This window comes from Hemicordylus capensis, chromosome 4 (genome assembly GCF_027244095.1).
Source record: "Hemicordylus capensis ecotype Gifberg chromosome 4, rHemCap1.1.pri, whole genome shotgun sequence".
In the NCBI taxonomy this organism is placed as follows: Eukaryota; Metazoa; Chordata; class Lepidosauria; order Squamata; family Cordylidae; genus Hemicordylus; species Hemicordylus capensis.
In genome coordinates, this window is record NC_069660.1 from 159,141,407 (window position 1) to 159,166,291 (window position 24,885).

Consider the following 24,885-nt stretch of genomic DNA (forward strand, 5'->3'; position numbering starts at 1 on the left):
TCACCCCACCCCGAACCTAACCTCTGTTTGTACTCCTCCCTCTGCAGACTGAGGCTGTCTACTGTTCATGAGCCTAGCAGCTCCCTGGTGGTACTGGAGTGGGAGCACTCGGAGCCACCAATTGGGGTGCAGATTGTTGATTACCTCATCCGCCAAGAGAAGGTCACTGACCGCTTGGACCATTCCAAAGTAGAAACTGGTGAGTCCAGTCGATCCTTTTTTTATTTTTTTGAAAATGTATCCGTTTTCCAGAAATAAATCAGAAAAAACATATCTGAAAGCACAATATACTAAATTCCAGCTTACACATCAAATTAAAGTGAAAACTCTAAACAATTCCAAAACGGAATTTGAAAAACCATAATTGCAAACATAAACTCTCCAAGGGATTATAAAGAATGTTCATTTACTCCTAAATGTATCAGCTCTTAGTCTTGCTTCTCTCAGCTTAACCAAGGAAGTAATTTTCTCCATGTTTTCCTATCCATAATTTTGTCTGTTTTTTCTACCAAAATTTAATCACAATAGTTGTGGTATCTTTCCAAAGTTTTGACATGCAAACCTTTGCCATTACCACTAAATATTGAATAAAATCATAGTTTTCTTTTTCTTTTCTTTTCTTACTAGCTGGTGAGTATATTTCAACAGAATGACTTCTAGGTTGTTCTGGTGACTAATTTCCCATTAAGATATAGTTTAGATTTTGGAACAGTCTTGCCAAACACGTACACATGTTCCTTTCTGATTGCAGTTTCTTTAACGTACTCCTAAACCAGTGCCTGTGATTTTATTACGTTTTCAAGGGGTATCATACTATCACCTTAACATTCAATTTCCTTAAGGTTACAAAGGACAAGAAAAGAAGACCCTGACTTCATATTCGTGTTCAACTGGATTGCCCAAGAGTGCAGTTGATTTCAGTGTGGTTAAACTATTGTAACTGTTGTAACACCATAGAGGAGCCTGTTACCTGACCCTGTTAAAGAGTATGGGTAAAAGTGTTAAGCCAAGTGGTTCTTAAATTGTTACTCTTGGTGCACTCTGATGGTATAAGTCCCTAAAATTATGATGAAAATAACAATGAAAAATGTTGAACAGCTGGAATTATCTTTAAAATTTCCACCTCATGCTAAAGGGGTAACCCACCTCAGTTTAAGTTTTGCAATTTAATCTGAAAAGCAGCATGCATTTTAGCAGAGCAGGCAGCTGCAATGGAATTCAGGGAAACCCCTGATCATGTGCCTAGTTGTTCCTCATGTGTTTATATATCTTTGTTGAATTGCCACTACAGAGGACAAATGCTACAGTCCAGTTATAATTAAAAAACCTTTCAGTTATCCTTCCTCAAGGTTAGAAAATGTGGGAGCCCCAAAGAACAAGCAAACCAGAACTGCAGTCATCAATAAAAGATAGAGTATAGATGGTCAGGATTCTTGCTTCTGAATTCCAGGTTGAATCTCATATTCTGCACCCTACAGCATGATTGCAGCCCACCACTTAGATTCCTACACCCACTGAAATAGTCTTCCTTCTGTTCAAATAATGATAACCCACATTTAAAGTTGCCAACAACATCCCATTAAAGCAAAATTTGAGGTGACGGGGTAGGGGGATGATCCTTCTCAGGCAAACCAAACAAGACATTCCAACGGGTACTGGATGGGGTTGCACTCCCCTTGAAAGAGGAAGTGCGCAGCTTGGGGGTACTGCTTGACCCAGTTCTGCTTTTGGAAGCTCAGGTGGAGACAGTGGCCAGAGGTGCCTTTGCATGGCTTCAACTAGTGTACCAGCTGCGTCCCTTCCTCAATAAGGCAGATCTGGCCACTGTTACCCACACCTTAGTCACGTCACGGCTGGATTACTGGAACGTGTTCTATGTGGGGCTGCCCTTGAAGAATATTCGGAAACTGCAGCTAATGCAAAATACAGCAGCTAGGGTGTTATCCAGAGCCACCTGCTGAGACCATAATACCCCCATTTTGAAAGATCTACACTGGCTGCCAATCTGTTTCCGGGTCCAATTCAAGGTGCTGGTTTTGACCCTTAAAAGCCCTAAATGATTTGGGCCCTGGATACATGAGGGACCGTTTGCTCTCGAGCATTTCTGCCCATTCAGTGAGGTCATCAGAAGGGGCCCTGCTCCATGTGCCGACAGTGAGGGAGGCTCGCCTGTCGTGTATGTGGGACAGGGCCTTTTCAGTCATTGCCCCCAGGATTTAGAATAGTCTCCCGGTGGGCCACAGCTCCCTAGTCTCCATCACAGTTTTTAGAAAGCAAGTAAAATCTTGGCTTTTTATCCAGGCTTTAAAATTAGTGTTTTGTTTGCTGCTGCTCTGTATCTGATGGTTATATGGTACACTTTTAAAAACTTTTAATTAGATTTGTATTTTTATATTTCATTTGAATTCTTACTGTGTAGTTTTTATGGTTTTATTCTATTTTAATGCTTATTGTGTAGGTTTTTTTTAATGTTTTTGTTTTGTTTTTAAATGTTTTGTAAACCACCTTGAGATTTTTTTAAGGAAAGGCGGTATAAAAATTTAACAATGCATAAATAAATAAAGGGAAGCCAAAAATACTGATCAGATGTGTAAAATGTCTCGGGTGGGGAAAGGGAAGCCAACAGATCCCTGATGTCACCAGATGTTGCCTCACCAACCTTTGAGGTAAATTTGGAAGAAATTCCTCCTAATGTGAAACATCTGAGTAATTTCAAGGGAAACCAAGAGAGTTTTCCTGTCAGGATTTCTCAGGGAAGGTTCATGTTTCTCTGCCTGCATCCCCCAGCCCGCTTTTCCCACTGGCCTTACCAAGACACATGATCAGTGGCAGAACCAAGGTGCTCTGGCTGTCCTCCTCTGACCCAACTTCTCTTCCCCATCTTCCTTTATCTTCCCTGCTCCTTTCTTATCCGTATTGTCAGATAATGGCTGTGCTGCCTGTTTTCCTAGAGACAGTGCTGAGCTTTGTAGATGACATCATCTCTGGAGCCAAGTCACCCTGCGCCATGCCAGCACAGGTGCCTGACAAGCTGTCTACAACCATCTCCTTAATCATTCGCTGCTTGGAACCTGACACTACCTACATGTGAGTTACAGTACAGCTGCTGGCTTTCTTACACTCACAGGCCTAGTAAAAGAATGACTTCATAGTATGCTTTGCAAGCTTCTGGGTTGTACAAAGCTCTTCATCAGGCTGCACATTCAAAGAATTTATTTCTGAGTACAGCCATGGTGTTAATCCATGTGTATGTATGTATGTATGTATGTAAAACCTTATACCTTGCCCTTCAGGACCAATTCCGTACAGGGTGGCTAGCAATAGATAAAAACAATAAATCACACAAAACCACAGTATCAAAAGGAAGATGACATCCTAACAATTTGTGTTAAAGGTGGGCCAAAGAGCAGAGCTTGAGGGGCCAACCACAAGGCCCAAGTAGACTCATGTGAGTGGAGGCCGTCTTTAAAGTCACCCAGTCCCAGCTTGTGTTGGGCTTATCTTTGTCTGAAGCTTGCTTCAGTTTTATGAGGGAATGAAGGAAGCCCACACAGATGGAATTGGCTTAGAGCTTTGCCAGTGGTTACACAGAGACATGCTGCAGGGGTGGGTGTTTTGTTTTGATTTTTAACATCTTAACCGACTAGATGGGCACTCCCAATTGCAACAGCAGGAAGCACTAAAAACAGGATCAGGAAACAGGAGGAAAACAACAAAATCAGAACTAAATGCCCAACTTGGTGTGGGAGTGGCTGCGAAAAGGATTGTGTTTTGGATAATCAGATGCAAAGGAGGAAAACAGCAGAGTTCATCTGCCTATAGACACACAGTTACCTTAGAGAGAGACAGAGGACGACTCTGGTCACTCATTTTTTTTAGCACTAGCCAAGAGACAGGAAGGGTCACGACTGCATTTCCTCATTGGTAAAATAAAATAAATACTGTTTATCCAGGGAATTTAGATTCTTTGCCAAAAGAAACATTTTTTGCGACTTGTACAAATTATGCAATTTCACCCAATGTGCATGTTTTCTCTTCTTTATAATTTATTCTGAGTATGCTAGTTCTAGGGCGGCTAGGAGAAAATATGTGAGTACTGAAGCCGCCACCTCCAACCATTGGAACTCTTCTTCAGCCCCCTTGCTGTTTTCTGAGATTTCAGCCAGTGTGGCCCATATTTTGAGTATAGCTTTGCAACCACAAAGGCTAAAAACTTGAGGCACATTCCATCATCGTTCAAACACAGTGACTACACACAGAGGGATTGTCATAGGACTAAGAATATTACCTAATTACTGTTAGAAGTAACCCCCTTTTTCAGTCCAAACCACACTTGAGAGTTTCCCAGGCAGAACCAGGACTTTTAGGTCAACTGTTGCTACTGCCCTGCTAACTAGGCAGAGAGGCAACTTTTTAATGTGGTGATTCTCTTTATTTAGTAAGGGGAGAGTAACTGGCCCTATCCATCCCCAGCACAGTACTTCCAGTGATTCATGCTGGTGCCTGTCTTATGTCTCTGTTTAGATTGTGAGCCCTTTGGGGACAGGGAGCCATCTTATTTATTTATTATTTCTCTATGTAAACCACTTTGGAAACATTTGTTGATAAGCGATATATAAATATTTGTTGTATATTTGTTGTATAGAGACCAAAGAGAGAACGGCATTTTGAAATGGAATGTGGGAGAAGGTGAGCCCCATGACTCCTCCTGATAACAATGGGCTGAACAGGTCCCTGAGAGACCTGGGAAGAAATTACCTATAAGAACAATGAATAGATTCCACTTCACTCCCATTCAGAGAGGAAGGGCAAGAAAGGGCAGTTTCAAAAGAAGGAATTTCTACTCTGTTGAGGTGGAAGGGTGGCAAGGAAAGCTACCTTCTGAACCTTGTGTTTGAGTTTGTCTTGGAAATTCAGGATGGCTGAATCACTCAGATGTAGGAGCAATGTGATTCAATCATGTGCTGCTAGTCTTTTCTTGATTTAATCGCGGGTTTCTAGTCCTCAAGGCTAATTCTGTCAGTAATAGGAAATCTTGTCCTTTGACCCAATTTGGATCAAATTTAGTACCATTGTAGTTTCACATAGAGATATTTCAATGATGTGTTTTACAAAGATGTTATCTCATTGCCATCCTCCACCTATACCTTGTGCATCCTGTTCTTACAGATGAGACTCCGGCAATTAGTGTTTCACTGAACCCTGCATATTGCATTTGGTGTTTAACGACAACAAGTGCATGAATTTAAAGATGGCACTTAATTAAAATTATAGTGAAAGTAAAGTAGGCAGATTAATTCTTACCAGAATGCCGTCTTTGTTTGGTACTTCCACAGAATTGCAGCATACATGTAAACCTGCTGGTAGGTGTCCATATATCTGACATTATTTCCCCCTTTCTCACCAGGTTCACGCTCTGGGGTGTTGATAACACAGGAAGACGCTCCAGGTCAAGTGACGTGACCGTGAAGACCCCTTGTCCAGTTGTGGATGATGTGAAGGCCCAAGGTATGGCCCAAGGTGATTTAGGGGCAAGGCACGAAGTCTCACCTCAAACAAACAAGGACTCTAGAGCTAATAAAAACATTTTTGTGTGGGTTGGGAGAACCATTTATTGTACCTATTAAAAATAGGGCTGTGCTGAATGTTCACTCATTTCAGGTTATTTTGGATGGAAGTAGGGTTTTGAAAGGCACAAAATGTCCTCTACAAAAACCCTATCTTTGAGAATACTGCTTTTCTTTTCTTTTTATACCTGCTCACTGCTCTTGCTATCTTGGTGTTCTGCTGCATTGACACCATACTTCTCCCTCCCCTAGCTTAGGGCTTCTTTGTTCTTCACTACATGATTCCAGTCACAGTTAGGGAGTACACAGTGAATGTGCTGCAACATTACATAGCCAGTCAGATTTGACTGTGTGACAATGTCAGGAAAATCAAAATCAACTGAGAGTGAGGGCAATGCTTCTCTAGATCAGTATTGCCTTTACTTTGAATGGACAAACACCTTCATTTCCCAGCAGAGGAGGCAGGGAGGTACCTTTCGATGCTGCTATTTTTTTCACTTAAAGCAACCCCTTCCTTTTTGCCTAGCCCTAGTAAACAAAGATTGTTTTATGCCTTATTCAGACATTATGTTGTACTATGAGTGTACACATATATGTACGCTCGTATATGTTTTTGCATGAATGACTGTACCTGTGTTCATTTAAAAGGTGAACCTTGTTACAAGCCCCTCAAATGCATGGTACAGAGAGAAAGTATACTGTTGTACCACATTTATATAACCTGTAAATCACTGTACCTGTGTATACTGTACACTTGTTGTATGAGTGTTGAACATAACATCTGAATAGGGCTATTATGTTTATATGAATTAGAAACATGTGGATCTTCTTCTCTGATTGATTAGAAATAAGGAGCTCTAAAGTATATTCAGAATCACATACGTTTGTTGGGAGACAACCCTATCCAACCACAGCACAGCATCCCTCCAAGGGCTGTTGCTGGTGTCTGTCTTATGTTTCTCTTTAGATTGTGAGTCCTTTGGAGACAGGGATCCCTCTTACTTACTTACTTACTTACTTACTTACATCTATCTATCTATCTATCTATCTATCTATCTATCTATCTATGTAAACCACTTTGGAAACTTTGGTTGAAAAGTGGTATATAAATATCTGAGGTAGAGGTAGGTAGGTAGTAGCCATAAACAGGCCTCTCTTATGAGTTGGGCAACTAGAAGAAGCAGGCTGAGGCCCAGTTTTCCCTGAAGTGGCAAATCTATGTCTGAATTCTACCACTTTAGACTGCAGGTAGGAGTTCAAATAATGGAATGCTCCTTAGCATAAGGATATAAGAAGTCTGCTGAATCAGACCAAAGATTACTCTAGTCCAACATCCAGGGGCGTAGCAAGGTTGGAGTGGGCCCAGAGACAAGATTTTAAAATGGCCCCCCCACTCAGGTTTTGTAAATTGTGGACGATGCAAGTCATTGAATGGCACTAGAGAAAGACATGCTGTTCTGGTAGCTCCAGGTCTTAACACTCACATCAGTTTCGGAGGATGATTACAACTGAAGGAAGCCTGGGTGGGTGCGTGACTGGGGGAGTCAGTCATGTGACTTGCCTCTGGGGGCCCCCAAGGCAGTGGGCCCCTAGACAACTGTCTCCCCTTGCCCTATTATAGTTACGCCCCTGCCAACATCGTATTTCTAATAGTTGCTGGCCAAATGCTTGCAGAAAGCCCCTAAGGAGGGCAAGAAGGCAACAGACCTCTCTCATTGCTAGTCCATCAGCTTCTCCTCACCCATTCTTTAGCACTTTCCCCCCTTGAACATGGAAGTTCCATTTGGCTATCATGGTCTTTTCAGCCCCAAGTAACTGGTTTTTTTCCTAAGGGTTTCTCTGTACAGTTCTCATGTCTCAGACAGAGGGTGTGTGTGTGTGTGTGTGTGTGTGTGTGTGTGTGTGTGTATGAGAGAATGAGAGAGAGTGCAAGCACATACACCCTCTGCTTTCTAACCCAGTCTCATTCTTCAAACACTGGACTGGTAGTCTCCTTTTTCCCTGTCCCAGTGTCAGCCCAGCTTCCATCTGCCTCCAGTGTGAAAAGGACAAATGTGTGTGCCCATGATTAAAAGGCTGATTTAGTTCTTCTTCCATGCTTCAGATGGGTTGTCCACCATTATTTTTTAATTTTTAAACTCTGCATATGCATTTATTCAGTTAGACTCAGTCACAAATCCTGCATATACATTTATACCATTATTCCGCTTCAGGCCAAGTCAGAGAAAAAAAATCAAGGGCTTACCTCTTCTTTGAGAGTGCTGGTATTTGGAAGTCACTCACCCCTTCCTCCTTCCCAGCCAGCCTCCAAACCCTTTCCCTTCCAGCCTCCCACCCATTCAATTCCCACAGACCCAAAGCTTCCAGCCAGGTTCCTGGTATGTTTGTCTGTTATGCAAATTGCAAAGCTGGGATCAAACTGCAGGTCGAATAAAATGTGAGTGGTCTTTAACATTATGTTTTCACCCTTGCATTAACAAGTGCCCTGGAAAACAAAGTGTTTACTCCACCCAACTCTCTTTAATAAGTTTGGGTATTCTCTATGTACGCGCGCACACACACACACACACACAAACACACACACTTCACGATAAGCTTTGCCATGCAAGGGCAGAGGTAATGGGGAATTCACTAGGGACGTGCACGGAACCGGCTCGGAGGCCCTTTATGGGCCTCAGAACTGGTTCAAAGTGGTTCCGCCGGTTCGAAGGCGGGGGGTCATATATCTTTAAGAGTGGGGGAGGCTGCACTTACCCTTCCCACCACTTTCCTCCTGCTGGTGTCTGTGTTTGTAACAGCTAATCTGGGTGGCAGCATACCTCCCTGCCACCCCCTTGGCCGGATATGGCCAGAAGTTCCAGATGCACCTGCGGTTCCGTGCACATCCCTACTTGGCACTGGATATTTCAAAAGGTGCTCTTTAAATCTTTCTTGCTTTACTCTGAAATATGCTTCAATAACACATATTTGCATTTCATCTGTTCTTATTTTTAAATCCAGAAATAGCAGACAAGATCTACAACCTTTTTAATGGCTACACTAGTGGAAAGGAGCAGCAAACCGCCTACAACACTTTGTTGGACTTGGGCTCACCAAGTCTTCACCGGGTCCTCTATCACTACAACCAGCACTACGAGAGCTTTGGAGAGTTCACTTGGCGATGTGAGGATGAATTGGGGCCCAGGTAAGATCCTCCCATCCAAACAGAGACATAACACTTCATGCCAAATCCTTTGTGTACTGTGCCAATTAGCAGCTTAGTGCTTTGGAGTATTTGCCAGAGTTTCTATCTCTAGTTCTGACTTTAATTTATTTTTTTTAAAAAGCAGAGGCATAGCATATGAATCAATAGTAAAAAGAACCACAACCAGACAAAGGAGGGCAGAGAGCCCGTGAATGACAGTAGGTTCAAATTTCATTTGCTCTGAACTGGATCACATGTAGTTCTGAAGGGACCCAATTGATTGCACTGTAGCATTTGGAGGTGGTGGTGTGGATGTGGTGCTGCTTACATCGCACCCTTATATACTGGTGCCAGGGACAAAAAAAATGGGGTGCTTTAACCATGGTTGGGAAGAAACTCTACAGTCACCACACATGTGAAATATTCTATAGGGAACATTAAGACAGATTCATGCCCAGAACTTTCTTTGTGTGGAACTGATTGGTGGTGGTGGTGGTGTGTGTGTGTGTGTTGGGAGGGGAGGGGTTGGAGAAAAGCCAAAGCAGGAAAAAGAGATGATAATAGGGAGACAGTTGGAGTATATCTACACCTAAACTGGTTTCATAGTAATCACTTTACTAGGGAATTCTGGGAACTATGGCTATGTGAAAAGACAGAGATTTCCAACAGGATTCTGAGCACCCTTGCAAAATAACAATTCCTAAAGATTATTTGGGGGAAGCCATAACAGTTATACTAATGTACGGGTTCCTGACCAAGGCTCTTTGAACAAGTGTACCACTTCTGCTGCAGACCTTCAGCACAGGTACCCCCATGGAGTGTCTGTGTGTGTGTGTGTGTGTGTGTGTGTGTGTGTGTGTGTGTGTGTGTGTGTGTGTATTAGGTTGACAGCAACTCCCCACTTTCCAACCAAAGAATAGAGCACAACCACAGTCAGTATAATTATCTGCTCATAATAAGGGACTTTCTAAAGGCTCCCCCAACCAAGATTAGTCTCCATCCACACACAACCAAAGACAACTAATTTTATGAATATATACGTACCACTTCTGAACAAAAGTGGAGGGAGAGGAAACAAGCAAGAAGTTGGCAGCGGAGGGCACAGAGAAAACTCCACAGCAGATGTGGGGGCAGCTGAGGACTCTGGAGGAGACACAAGAGCAGCAGACAGGAGCAGGGAGCTCAATTCAGCATATAACTGAGCCCCTGCTGTGTACCACCTGCGACTCTTCAAAGTACCACCAGTGGTACACGTACAGGGAACCACTGTACTAGTGTAAAACAGGCAAGTGTTTGTACCATAGGTTAGCCTTTAGTCTCAATGGGTGAAAAACAGTGTTCTCTCGGCCACTTACCTGGGCAGTGGGGAGAGTGGGCGGGGAAGTAGGTGCCTACCTGCCTCCCCACGGATGATCTAAACGGTCCTCAAGCCTCTGCTGCTCGCAAGTGGCAGAGTGCTGGAGGGAAGGGTGAAAGCCACACTGGGTCTTCCATGGCCCCCGAATGCAGTGCGCGAGTAGCAGAGTGGCTGCTGTCAGTACAGATAGCAGCCGCTCCATTCTGCATGTTCACTCCTTCCATCCGGTTGCTGCTTAAAATGGTGGTGGGCCGATGGGGAGCCCTGCTACCTGAGGCAATCATTCACAGAATTGCCTACCGAGGTACGAACCGGAAGTATGTTCTACCCCAGTAAAGAGCTGGGTAAGAGAGCTAAGATCCACAGGTCTGGAGCAGCCAGTACCGGAGGGCTCCCAGTGCTCCAGATGACACAAGCTGCCTGGAGTGACCCAGGCAGCTCAGGATGTGTGCATAGGCTCAGCAACAACTGTTGAGTGCCAGACGTTTAAGTATCCATAAACACTTGCTTGATTTATTGGACTCCCAGCTATCCCTAGCAGTAGGCAACAGAGCAGGTTGCCTTGTTTGTTTGTTTGCTTGTTTGTGTTTTTTAACATATGTATATACTGCCCCAAACTCACATCTCTGGGTGATGTGACAATAATTTGTTTGCAATAATTTATCTAATGCGGACTGTGGATAAGCTTTATTTCTTATTTAACTTATAGAAAAAATAACTTTTAAAAAGGAGTCAAGAGAGGCATGAGAGTTAATTCCCTTCTTTAGAAACTGAAATTAGAAGAAACAGATGTTGAATGAGGTATTAGCAGCAGCCAGCATCATTTGAAAGAGAGCACTTTCACCTCCCTTGAGCACTGTGATCAAATCTGGGAAACTAGAGCTGCACTTGTGGCTGTCAGAGAAAATCAGGATTCAGCCAGAAGATCTTTCCTTCCTTCCTTCATAGGAACATAGGAAGCTGCCATATACCGAGTCAGACCATTGGTCCATCTAGCTCACTATTGTCCTCATAGACTGGCAGCAGCTTCTCCAAGGTTGCAGGCAGGAATCTCTCTCAGCCCTATCTTGGAGAAGCCAGGGAGGGAACTTGAAACCTTCTCCTCTTCCCAGAGCAGCTCCATCCCCTAAGGGGAATATCTTACAGTGCTGACACTTCTAGTCTCCCATTCATATGCAACCCAGGCAGACCCTGCTTAGCTTCCAGGACACGTCATGCTTGCTACCACAAGACCAGCTCTCCTTCCTTCCTTCCTTCCTTCCTTCCTTCCCGCCCCCCTCAAAACTGCTTTCTCCTCAGCTTCTTTGAAGCCTTCGACATCAGTTTGAGTTCCTTCAGCTTCTATGGCTGAAGACAGACAATTGTCCTTTAGTCTGTTTTCCTCCCAAAAGCAGAAGTTACTTTGAAAGAAGCATTGCTGCTTCCATCCTACTGTTGCCTCTAGTCAAATAGGTTTTGCACATTTTTGTATTGCCTTCTAGGTTTTTGAAACCTCTGCTTGAGTAGAAGCAATAGTGGGACCAACGGAATGGGTGTGTGTGTGTGCACTGTGGGAAGTAGTCTCCCTCAAACCACTCTCACCTTGCCTAGAAACCATTAAGGCTCTCCACACCCTTCCTGGGTGGCCGGATCGACAGCCCAGACAATTACTGGCTCCGTCACAGAGCCGGTTGGGGCGGCAGGGATAGGGTGAGAAAGTCCTCCGGAAGTTCCATGAAGTTCCATGAGTGTGCAGTGCCTTGTGGGGGAGCCTCCCAATGCCAGGAGGCTTGTTATCCCTCCCCCACCCCCGGTCGGAAGCCTACTCATGAGTCGCTGTAGCACGGAGCTGCGCCATGGTGACACATGATCTTTTAACCCAGTTTGGAGGCGCTCTCACACCCGAAACCTGGGTTAAGCGGCGGGCTCTGTAAGCGGGCTTGCTGCCAAGCCACCTCCAAGAGCTGCGTGGCTCCGATTACAGCTCACGAGCAGCAGGAACGGGGCTGGGCTCCCTTAGCTGGGTTCCTGCTGCTCATGAGAAGAGCCTCGTTGTCTGTCTCTAGGCTGAGTTTGCTGTGAGGACTCTTCACAGTTCCTCTATTTTGTCGTCCTTGAGCACTCCTTCAGAACCCCCTTGGCTTTTAAGTAATTTCTTAGCAACAGCAGTTGCCATGACAAGGAATAATCACCAAACAAAAGCAGGAATCGTAGTAACCCAGACATCTGTAATAAGGAACTTGGAAGCCTGCAGTGATTTGCCATTGTGTGACTTGAGCCAAACAGCTGGCTTATGTGATCAAGATGGGATTGTGGCAGCCTGTCAGAGAAGGATATTAGATGGTACAGTCTGGTCTAAACCACAGCTATGTCATTTATCTCTAAGGCCAAACTGCACGTTATGTTGAAGGCAATTTGGCCTTGTGTTTTTGTTTTCATTTTTTACTTAAATGGTTTCCCTCCCAGGGCTGCTTTGAGGCACAGCTTTTGGCAAAACCACAGTATGGGTGGGGAGAGCACTCTCTTTCCAAGTGCTGTGGTACCAATCATGCTCCCACCACCCCCACTGCTATTTAAGATTTATTTATTTTTTAAAGGCCATATTGCTGTGTGTTTCATGTAAGGTGTAGTTGGCCCCAGGGAACTTGGGTGACATCAACAGTGCTTCCCCCATTTTGCTCTTAAAACTATTCAAGGAGGAGAGGAAGTGATAGGCCCAAGGCCATCTGATGAGCTTTATGGCTGAGGGGGAATCTGAAATCAAGCCTCCACAGTCCCAATCCAATATTCTATCCACTACACCACACAGGTTTTGATATGCTAATAAGTTGTTCTGATAAAATTATAACATTGATTTAGTGCACGTCAGATGTTCATAGTGTTTCACATATAGTATCTCAGTTAACTCCTACAACTACTTTTTAAGGTAGGCCGGTGTTATACGATCCCCGTTTTAGAGATGGGTGTGTATGCTGGAGCTAGGAGAGAGTAGCTTGCCCTAATGCCACTCGCTGGGTTCATGGGAGTGAGAAAGTTAAACAGGGCTCTCCTTGTTCATAGCTTATTCTGTTAGTCATTGTGCTGTGTTAGTGTCTAAGAACTGAAATGCCACAGTGACCAATGTATGCTATTGCACTTCAAAATGTCTTCTGATGGTCTAAAGCTAGAGGGAGCGACATCAGCAACTCCCGTGCATGTCAAGAATGTCTGAAGCTGAATGCATGGGGATGTGCATGTACTACAGATTCACCCATGAGTGCTCATCACAATTTCTTTACAAGTGGTTATATTTGATGACTGGTAACTTAGGGTTGGTCTGCATATACACCAGAATAAGATGTTAGAGTCCTGGGGTGGTAGAGCGGACTGTAGAGCGGATCACAGTGCAGTAGGGAATGCCTTTTTCCTCCATGTTTGTTTTCAAAAAACAGCCTCCCTTCAAATAAAAAAAAATGTGTGTATGAAAGAGAAGATTTTAGCTAAGCCTTCTCTCTGTTGTGGTCATTTTCTGCATGCAGTGCTACACAACTTCAGCCCTCCTGCAGATGTTGGCCTCCAGTTCTCATCATCCCTGACTATTGACCACTGTGGCTGAGCATAATGAGAGCTGCATTCCAATAGCAGCTAACGGTGGGGGCTCCATAATACGGCCAAATAGGACTTATTCACATGTTTACCCCAAGATCACATAAGTCACATGTTTACCCCTCAGCCTTTCGATGGCTGAGGGAAGCTGAATCTTTTCCACACTTGACTATATTGCCCCCATCCCTTTAGGCACTTTTCTCACAAGCCCATCTTACTTCCAGCATTGGAGCTAGGCTGGAAGAAAAGTGCCTCCAGCAATGGAAAGCAAGGTGGTAAGACAGTGGAGGATTCAATTCCTCTCACTTGTGTGATCCTTTTGTTGTTTCTTAAAAAAAAGATGCCTCACACTTTGATTCAGACATGAGGAGGCAGACATGTAAACAAGAAATGTGGCTTCTCCTCCCCATCACTTCTAAGGTAGGGCCATGGCCAATTGCTCTCCTCTCTCCTGAAAGTGGATTTGAAAGGAATTCTGACCTGAACCTGTGTATCAAGTTCAAACAAACCTAAAAGCCAACAGAGAATGCTGAATGGTTAAGTTCACTTTCCTCAGCCAGTCATCATAGCACCAGTCATAATCACGGTCCAGCCATGGCACAGTTTGCCTGGGGAGTGGGCTGGTCATAGAATCTCCTTTCTTGAAAGCTTTCAAAACTAGTCTGGACAGGCGTCTTGACAGAGGTGTGTTTTTCCTCATTCAGTGTCTCATCTTCATCTTTCTTATTCTAACTTCTCTCCCACCATCTCTCTGATCTTGCCCAATTTCTTGCCTGCTCCCTCCCACTGTCTCTTCCCACTCTGCAGAAAAGCTGGCCTGATCCTCTCCCAGCTCGGGGACCTCAGCACCTGGTGCCATGGCCTCCTACAGGAGCCCAAGATTGGCCTCCAGCGCACATCACTCAAATTCCTTGCCTGCCGCTACAGCGAGATCAAGCCATACGGATTCAGCTGGGCAGAGCTAAGCCGGGACCTCAAGAAGACGTGCGAGGAGCAGATGTTAAGTGTCCTCTACAATGACTATGGGGACAAGGACAACTGAGAGGGCTCAAGAGGAGAAGAAAACGGCCTTCCTCAGAGTCAGGGGAAGATAGGGAGTTTATAGGTGCAGGTTGGGTGGGTTTTGTACATGGAACTTCAGGGCATCAGAGAGATCTCTAAAGACAATTTTCAGTCAAGGAGAGAAGATTGGGTTCTTTGCATTGGCTAACCTAGGCTGACATGGCCATTAGCCTTCCCACATTTGCAAGCTTTGTGGGACCCAGAGGGTATTCTTCATTGTTTTGTGTGGAGTGAGGCAAGAGCAGTTGACTCTTCTAATTTTGCCAAGAAGTTATTCCGCTTGGTGTGGGGAGGCATTAGTACATGTGCATATGTGTGTGTAGCGGGGAATAACCTTCCTACACACTGGGCTACAAGAGTAGTAACCTGTTTTCCCTACATACGCTGTAGAAATTTAAAAAACAAAACAAAAAACCACCAGACTAGCCTTGGCCAACAAAAGGGGGTAGTCTTTTTATGGAACTAAAAAAAAAACCAGCAGCAGCAGGACAAAAAAGAACAGAGGCAGGTTCAACAGGAAGATAAATACTTGGCATGAGTTGGATCCAAATCCTAATTCTAGTGGAGAAAGACTTGTGCTTCCATATGGTATCAGCTCCTCCTGTGTCTTCACATAGCGCCCACCTCCTTCCCATGCCACAACAGCAAGCCTTTGTAGGATGTCCCTGGTGCATCTCTCTCTGTGACCCCACAAGCTGCTTCCATGCCTGTGACTTGAATAGATGTCTTTGGGATGCATCAAGAGCTGACCAGAGATTGCAACACTGCACAGCCTAATGGCAGGAAACACAATATAGCCTATACAGCCTCAAATGCTGCAGAGTGCTGAACACAACCAGAACCAGAACCTCCTGTATGTAAGTTAACTGAATTCTGACATCAGGAGACACAAGTAGAATAAATTTCCCAAGTTTTATTAGATAGAAGCCTGAAAGCAGAGGTTGGACTAATTAGTTCAAGACACTGTCTGCCATCCAGCCTGTGCCAGCAGGTGGCGCTTCATTATAAGCAATGGAGTAACTGATGGGAAGGAGGACTAAGGGTGCATAGAGATCAGTGTATCAAGGCAGGTAAATTGTGATAAGAGTTCATGGCCTGAAAAAAAAACACTCTGAAGTGTGAGAAGGTCCTCATTTGCTACTGGAAACCCCTTCCTGGCCTATACTAAGATGTCCCAGTGCTCAGCAAGCAAGATCTGTGTATGGAAGTAAGTTTCTGCACATACAGCCCATACAGATGTGGCTTTGCTTCTGGATATGCATCCAGACTGGCATTTCACTTGTTATCCAGACTCTGTTCCTGTGACCAGATGCCTTGTCTTTCAATACAGGTGGGGACAGGCATCTCCATACAGGGCCAGACATGTTGCTCGTGGCTAAAACTTGGCTGGCACAAAGCACATTGGATCTTTAGCAAATTGTGACTTCACCTTGTCAAGTAAGAGATCCTTATTCCCCCCCCCCCAAATTTACCTAGTATCTTTCAATGCTCAGATTTTCTCTCCCCAGGCGCAATAGATAGAAATAGCCATTCTGTGACTTCCTTGACCTTCCTTTCATGCCGTGTTTGCAAGGGAGAGAGTTTGGGTGCAGGACAAAAAGTCATGTGTGCTGCATCCATGGAGTGTTGGTTCCTGAATGCCAGAGCCTTTAACATGTGAATATTGCCTCTTATCAAGGGGAGTTATTTCAATGTCAGAGGCTCACTTCCCACTCTAAAGACTGCAGAGCCACATCTTGAATGACGTGGGGTGTCTCCAATCCTACCCCATGGCCAACACTGTAGTGACATTTGATATTTATTGAGGTTGCTCAAAGGAATCCACTTTGCTGTTGTTGCAGAGTGATAGATCTTCAGGGCCAATGGAAATACATGGGCTCTGCATGACCCTTTCTGAAATAGATTTTAGTTTACAGCTGTAGCCCCTTGTATTCCAGAAGACCAAATGAAAAGCCCTGCTGGATTAGACTGAAGTCTCACCTAGTCCAAAATCCATTTTACAGCAATGGCCAACCAGATGCCTCCAGGGAGCCACCAAACAGGGCATGAAGCCTGCAGTTCCCCCGCCTTTATTTGGAGAATGGGCTGTCTCTGGACATGGAGGTTCCATTTGGTTATCATGGCTGTCAGCTGCTGACAAACCCATTCTCTGTGAATTTGTCTAATTCTCTTTTGAAGCCATCTGATTTTGTGCCCATTGCCACATCTGGTGGCAGTAAATGCCAAGCTACTTATGCATGGCCTGAAGAAAGTGTTTTCTCTGAAAAGTACTTTCCCCAAGATTCAGGATCTGTTGCAACATTTACTTATTGTGATGCAGGCTTAGAATAATGAGATAAAGGTTGAGATTATTCCCATTTTGCAGCTGGAAAAGCAAGCCTAATGGGAACATAGTTTGTCCAAGGATATACCAGTAAACCTTTGTCCAATTTGCTATTCACTTTCCCCATGAAAGTGCTGGAAAGCACTACCTTTCCCAGCATCCTTTTTGTCTTCTCCCAGCTTCCATTCACTTCTTCCCCCAAGTATCAGGCACCACCAGAACTGGTATAAAGCCCTCCACCCACGGTGCTGGAAACAGAAGATGCACGGGGAAGGCTGAGGAGGGAGTGCCCATCCCACCACAGCACCAGAAATTACTACAAATCCATTGGCATTAGAACATCTGATGCACAGCCTTAATTAGAAGTGCAATGGAGCTCAAATGTTCCCACTGCCATTAGGCCCCAGATAACTCACTCGTAAGTTTCTGAGTCTTCCCCTTCACCCAAAGCATATCTGGTGGTGGCTCTGGCAGCAATAACAAGAGGCCATTCTGTGAAGCGATAATTGCTCCCTGGCATCTGGAATGCTGAAATGGCAGCATCCCAGGGACTCTGGGATATGTAGTTTTCCAGGGCACCCGAGTGCTCAATAGGAATATTGGCTGTTCTAGAAACTACATGTACCAGGATTCCTTGCAATTGTGACAGTGCTGAACATACAAATGTACCAGATGCGAAGAGTTCTGAACTATTCAGTTTCCTGTATGCCTGATATTTTTGCTGAAGCACCTTGGAAAACAACATGTCTCAGACCCTCTTGCTGACCTGTGCATATTCAGAAGCTTGATTAATGGAATCGCTTGGATATGTCTGACTGGCCACACCCACCACATGATCAGGGACATCCACACACACATCCTACTTCACCTATCAGTGCACTATCCCACTTTTCAAAATTGCATAATCATATACTCATTTTACTTCTTAAAGTAATATTTATATTTCATATGAGGGGCAGTTCAAACAGAATGTCCCCACTACACAATTATAAAAAGTGGAATGCTATGCAGGGAGAGGGAGCAGGATGTCCATGATCACATCCCTAATTGTGTAGTGAGCATGGGCAGTTGGACACCTTGTCCAAGCCAGCTCATTTTGAGCCAGAGAAGACCTTCCCAGGGGACTCGGTTCAAAATGCAGCCAAGCTTTATGAGCTAAAGAAACGTGTGTTCCAAACCAAGTGATAATGAACTCCAGCAACGTCTCTAGAACCAATAAGATTAGGAGAAACTCAGTTCAGTTGTGGCTCATCTTGGCTTCTGATCTGCTGGTGTTGACATGAAAATTAGAAAGAACCGAGAGCTCCAGCTGAATGTGCACGGATCTAAGCTGTGCTTAGCGGCCTCTTGCCTGTCAGCTGACAGCTTTTCATCTAGTGTGAGTTGGGAGAGGACTTCAGCTATGAAGACCTCATGATGAAATGTTCCCTCCCCCATCCCCGATTTAGAATCTATTGATTTCCCTTCAAACATTTTGGCACAGAAGGAAGTTAATTGGATCCGTGTGCTGCCATTGCAATGCCCTGGCAAGTTATGTAACAATGTTTGCCTAGCACAAAGGGCAGTGTTTAAGATTTTGTGTGTGCAGGCTTGCAAGATTCAGCAAGGTCCACCCTTGAATACATTCCAAGTCAAATTGTGAGAAAGGGGTGCATTTTCAGAGTGCTTATTAGAAAACATGTAGATCTAAACCCCACCCTGTGGGTGAGTGGGATATTCTTGAGCAGAAAAACAGTTAGAGGGGAAATGGCAAAGCAGTCTTTCCTCCCACTGCCCTACCTTCTGTTCCTCTGCTTCCAGCTGTAGCCTCCCACAACTGCATTTAAGTTTTGTTGTTGTTTTTTAAAGGCTATTGGAAGACTTCAACACAGACTTAACATCTAATTTGTCACTCAAGTGTTATGGGGCTAGTGAATTGGTCAGCAATGTAAGTACTCCTAAGGAATAACTCTATGGTCTGCCCTTGCCCAGCACCATATTCCCTTGATTTGAGAGCATATCAGGACATAAAGCAGAGCCTTGCTTCTAAGCATGGAGGTTCCATTTAGTTGTCCTAGCTAATAATAACCATCAATAGACCTCTGCTTTGTGTCAAAGTCCTCATGTGAAGTGAGCAGAGCGTGCCAGATGCCATCAGTACTCGCTTTCTCTAACTAAAATTGTGGCTCAAGTGCAGCGCTGGACAACACGGGCATTTGGAGCATCACCTGCACTGCTGCATCTGTGTAAACACCACCAGCGGTGTTCTGTAACGGAGATGTCATACTCAGTTGTAAAGTTGTGCAGACACAATTGCGTGATGTTGCAACTGCATTTGTGCAACTTTCCAGCTGAGAGGAACTGCCAGGTTGCGCAACACCATGGATGATGTCTACGCAGATGCAGCAGCGTGAGCAGTGCTCCAACTGCTCACGTTGCCTTGTGCAGCATGGGAGCCACTGATGGGAAGGAGCTTGTAGACATTCCAGCCAAGAGGAGGAAGACTCTGGGGCGGATGGCGGGGCGGGCGAAAGCTGCTGTATGCTTCTCTTTTCCTCAAAGGGTAATGGTCCAATGGGGACAAAAAAAGTAATGGTGCCTACCTCATGTTCAAGAGATGGTATGAGACTAAGTGCTAGATGTCACCAGCAGACTCTTATCCCTCAAGAGAGACTTCCTCCTGAATGACCATATACTCCTTAATTTGTCTCGGCAAGAAAAGTGTGGCTGCCATCTTGTCCAAGTGCTTGCAGTCTAAAAGCTACATTCCAGATGGCAGAGGCCATTCTGTCCAGACCATGTCAGATTTCTAGCAGAGACAAGTCTCAAGCATAGGCAAAAAGTTGTGGGAGAAAGCCACGTCCGGCAGGGACTTCTGACATCAGAATGGCCAGTAATGATAGAACAACCCCACCCTACTCACACACATACAAATGCACAGAGGCCAACATGATGCGTCGCATCCCAACAATAGTGTGAGCTATGCCGGGGTTGCTGCAGACTCAGAAGGCAGCCCTGACCCTGTTGAGAATGAGCGGTTGCGCAAGCAACAGTGATTCAGCACTGTTGTAGCTCTGCTTGCACAACCTCTTGTTCTCTTTTTAAATATATTTTACATTTTTATTGATTTTAACAATATCTTAACATTAACATCACATTAAACAAATATTGACTTCCCGCTCACACCTCCTCGTGAATCACGAACTATAGAATTAACCCTTGCTATAATAATAATTCAAAACATATATCTTAAACCTTACAAACTCAATTTTGATCTACCCAACCTGCTAATATTACTAAATTTCAAACCCTGTTGTAAAATCAGTATTAGGAAAATAGTTGTTTAAGTATAATAAGAATGGTTTCCAATCTCCTTTAAAGCATTCCAAATTTTGGTCTCTTATCAGTACTGTAAGCTTTGCCATCTCCGCATATTCCAAAATTTTTATTAGCCAATCTTCTTTTGAGGGCAGTTCATTACTCTTCCATTTCTGCGCATATATTATTCTGGCCGCCGTGGTAGCATACATAAAAAATGTTAAGTTGGTTGTAGAAAACACTCCTTGCGTTATTCCCAGCAGGAAGGATTCTGGCTTCTTAGGAAATGTCATTTTAAAAAATTTCTTTAACTCATTATATATCATGTCCCAAAAGGCCTTAGCCTTCCTACAAGACCACCACATATGAAAAAAGTTCCTTCAGAGTGTCCACATTTCCAGCATTTGTTTGAAACATTTTTATACATTAATGCCAGTTTTTTAGGTGTCAAATACCACCTATACATCATTTTATAATAATTTTCTTTTAAAACGTAACATCCAGTGAACTTTAAATTGGTTTTCCATAATTTTTCCCAGGCTGCCATTTCTATATTATACCCCACATCGTGAGCCCATTTTACCATAGTTGTTTTAACCACTTCATCTCTTGTCTCCTCCATAAGCAAGAGCTTATACATTTTAGAAACTAATTTTTCATCATTTTCACACAGCTCCTTCTCAAATGTCAACATCTGATCCTCAAATCCAACTTTAAGATCCTTCTTATAAACTTCATTTAACTGATGGTACTGAAACCAATTACTAACTAAATTTTGTACTTCAATTAAACTTTTTAACTTACAGTCCTTTTCTTGAAAACATAACAAATCCCTATAGGTTCCCCATTGCGATCGCATATTTACCTCTTTACGTACTAAAGCTTCAATCGGGGATAACCATAACGGAGTTTTAGGTTCCAACCATTTTTTATATTTTACCCAAACTCTTATTAAACTCCTTCTTACATAGTGGTTAAGAAAATCTTTATGTACTTTACTTTTGTCATACCACAAATAGGAGTGCCATCCAAACCTTCTGTCAAATCCCTCCAGATCAAGTATTCTAGAATTTCTTAATGTTATCCATTCTTTTAACCATGTATAACAAACAGCATCAAAATACAACCTTAAGTCTGGTGGGGTAAGTCCACCACACAACCTCTTGTTCTCAACAGGGTGAGCGCTGCTCATGTCTGCAGACATGTCTGCAGACGCCCCAGCATGGTTTGCACCATTGCTGGGATGCTACGCATCATGTCGGCCAGTGTCTTTTGCTGACTGCTCTGGGTACAGAAACAAGTTACTTCTCTCTGTCCTTGATGGTGCTGGCTGACATACGGTGCAATATTATGTGCACCTTGTAATGGGACATTTACGCAATTGGGCAAGAGCACTGCTGCACTAAGCACAAGACTTGCACACAGTTGTTCCCCATGGCTGTCAATTGTGTGAGCGCCTTTGCACCATTTTTGCAATTTGTGCAGCAGCACTCTTGTGCGACGGTGTGAATGTTACACTGCAAGGTGCATGTAATGTTATACAGTATGTTGGCCACAGAGTATTTCTAGGAGAGCTAGCAACCAATTCAAGATACCTGAATCAATGAGTGGTGTGAGTTGAGGCCTAAACTACTTTTGAAGGTGCGAGGGACATAATTGGTTTGGCTCTAGAGAACTGAGAGCAATGGAGGGGAGAAAACCTCCCCACGCCTTCCACAAGCAAAAATGTCACTCTGTTTGCACACGTTAGTTGAGCTCCAACCTTTTGTTTTTAAATGATGCATGCACTTGTTGCAGGCTGCATCAGGGGCTTTCTTTTCTGTGTGTGAGAAGAATGCCTCTTCAGGCCGGCTGCTGCCACTTTGTAAACACGTGTACGAAAAACAACTATACGCCAACGTGATATGCAAGCCTAACGGCCACGGAAGGCATCATTGCACCACTGTTGCAAACACACAAGCCGTGATCGCGGTGCTGCTGTCATGTGCAAGCAGCATTCCCACAGTTCCCCCCATTTGCTACGAAGGGGAAAGCCAACAGCATCACTCTTTCTGTGCCAGCAGCAGCAGTAACGCCCCACTGCCTTCCATCACCATTAGGCTTGTGTATCATGTTAGCCACTAAAAAATAAATTACTGCTGCCAGATTGATCGAAACACCTTTGGAAGCAACCCAGTGGCTTTTAATTGATTAATTAGTTGACTAAACATGGCAGCCCTAATTTCTCGCATCAGCTCATGCACAACCACAAGCATTCTTAAAAAACAAACCCTTGCTTCTCCCACACCGCTAGGATTTCTTCCTTCCTTCTTCCAGCCCTGTTATTTTGCCAGTGCTACTCCTATTGCATGCCCACTGCCCAAGTCCCTGCGCCCTACAAAAGCCATGTCTGGTTACCCAGCAGAGTGCTTTAATCTGTGCCAAAGTCCTGGTTACAGAAGTCTGGGGTTTCCTAGATGCAGAACCAACAACCCCCCCCCACCCCCCGCGCGCACACACACATACTTGCCCTATGATACAGCATTCAAACATATTTTGAATTGCTGGAATAATTCCATTGTGGTATTGTGCTTTTGTTGTCACTAATTTTGCTGGTACCATTCACGGGATTGTTAAAGCATTATAACTTCTTCAACAGACGCTGACTTTATAGTGTTGTGGGATCACAATAGGGCCCTATATCCTGTGCCTGTTGCCACTCATGAAGTAGTCCTATAACATTTAGGTTTAATTAGCATTTAATATGTCCTTGTAATGTAAAAAGAGCAAGCTAGCGTATTCTTCTGTATTTTTTTACCTCCTTCAGTTGGTTAGCATAGATTGTAAAATGTTGGGGTTTTTTAATGTAGTGTTTTACTATGTTCCAAATGGTTCCAAGTAGGCATGGCTGATGTCCCTAACTTAAGAGCAGCACACTGAAATCATCTCATGATCAAGGGTCACAACCTTTGCCACGTCAGTTCCTCCTTCCTTGGTCTTTGCTGTTCTTGCTTCTCCTCTCCCCACCCAGAAGCCCCTCCCCAACTGCTCCATCTCTCTATCTCAATGCTGCTCCTAACTCTCCTGCTCCCCCCTCCTGCAGACCAATCATATAATTATTAACCTCCCTAGTTTGGAGAACAGACCCACACATTAGCAGTGTCTCAGAGTGGTGAGGGTACGCACCAGTACACAATCACAAGGACCCTGATGCTCCCTCCCCAAGTTTTCTACCATGTTCTTTCTTTGTTGCTCCACCTTCATCCTTTGAGCTTCCTCAACACCAACAGCTGGTTGGGAAAGGGGATAAGGAGGGATCAGATCCAAGCCTCTGTCTTACACCATCTTCTTCAAACTGAGAACCATCTCAGGAACACAGGAAGCTGCCATATACTGAGTCAGACCATTGGTCTATCAAGCTCAGTATTGTCTTCACAGACTGGCAGCGGCTTCTCCAAGTTGCAGGCAGGAATCTCTCTCAGCCCTATGTTGGAGATGCCAGGGAGGGAACTTGGAACCTTCTGCTCTTCCCAGAGCAGCTCCATCCCCTGAGGGGAATATCTTACAGTGCTCACACTTCTAGTCTCCCTTTCATATGCAACCAGGGCAGACCCTGCTTAGCTTAAGGGGACAAGTCATGCTTGCTACCACAAGACCAGCTCTCCTCTCCTTTAATAATCTCAGATGCCAGTGCTGCCATATTAAGGTTTGTTCACACATGCTTAACTTGAGCCATTGAGGATGCTCACTACATGGCAAGAGAGTGGTATCCATGTTGGCGTATTTGCTGAAGCAAGAACCATCCAAACAAACTGGGAATCTAAGATTTCAAGGGTCATTGAAACACTAATATCTGAACCAGCATCTTGCAGGATTTCAGCTCACCACATAACAATGATTTATCAAATAATTATGTTTCCTGTATTTACAGCTATTGTGTTGTGAAAACAAAGAAATAGTTTGAGCTCCACTGCACCTGTCAACAATCTGACCACTCTTTAACTGGTTTTTTTTGAATGAAACAATACAGTGGAGTTGAACTTTTTTCTTATTCTTATTGTTTCCTCTTCAAGATTCTATATGCTGTACTAACAAGATTATATTTTACTTGTGAGGTTATTCTAGATGCAGATGGTTGGGACAGTTCATTTTTCTCTGATGACTTTATTTACTACAGTTCTCGTTCCTTGGTGTTCTCTTAAAAACTCTAAAGCAACTGTAGATCAGTTATGAGCAGGCTGGCAGCAGTGTCAGGAGAAGCAGTATTATGATTGTTATTCTTTTTAAAAGGGTTTCAAAGTAATAATTGTAACACTCTGTAAAATCCAGAAGACCATCTAACTGAATATTAAATGATGCTGTTAGTAATTTGTAGGGTTGGGAAATTGCAACGCAATTTATATTTGCAGACCAGCTGATGTCATTTTTTCCCCTTGTTGCTGATGGAAGAGATGTTTAGGCTGTAGCTTCTTCCTTTGCTTTTTAAACTCAATTCCCTCATCTCACTTGTTTGCCAAACAAATTCTGCACTTATTTTTGTAAAGGCTCGCAA

General features: G+C 44.0%; 1 protein-coding gene across 5 annotated transcripts in view; it reads left to right on the plus strand.

Moving 5' to 3' along the window:
* The window catches only part of ASTN1 (astrotactin 1), a 335,633-nt gene extending 310,892 nt beyond the window's left edge, over positions 1–24,741 (plus strand). For 2 of the 5 annotated variants that reach the window (XM_053243583.1, XM_053243585.1), the window contains exons 19-23: positions 48–199; positions 2,952–3,087; positions 5,408–5,508; positions 8,568–8,751; positions 14,480–24,741. In XM_053243583.1, coding sequence (XP_053099558.1) covers positions 48–199; positions 2,952–3,087; positions 5,408–5,508; positions 8,568–8,751; positions 14,480–14,714 — 808 coding nt within the window. In that variant the 3' untranslated portion in view covers positions 14,715–24,741. Of the gene's footprint in view, positions 1–47; positions 200–842; positions 2,583–2,951; positions 3,088–5,407; positions 5,509–8,567; positions 8,756–14,479 lie in introns of those variants that run through there. The other 3 variants (XM_053243584.1, XM_053243587.1, XM_053243588.1) reach the window with 3 other exon arrangements.
* Positions 24,742–24,885: the final 144 nt, after the last annotated feature.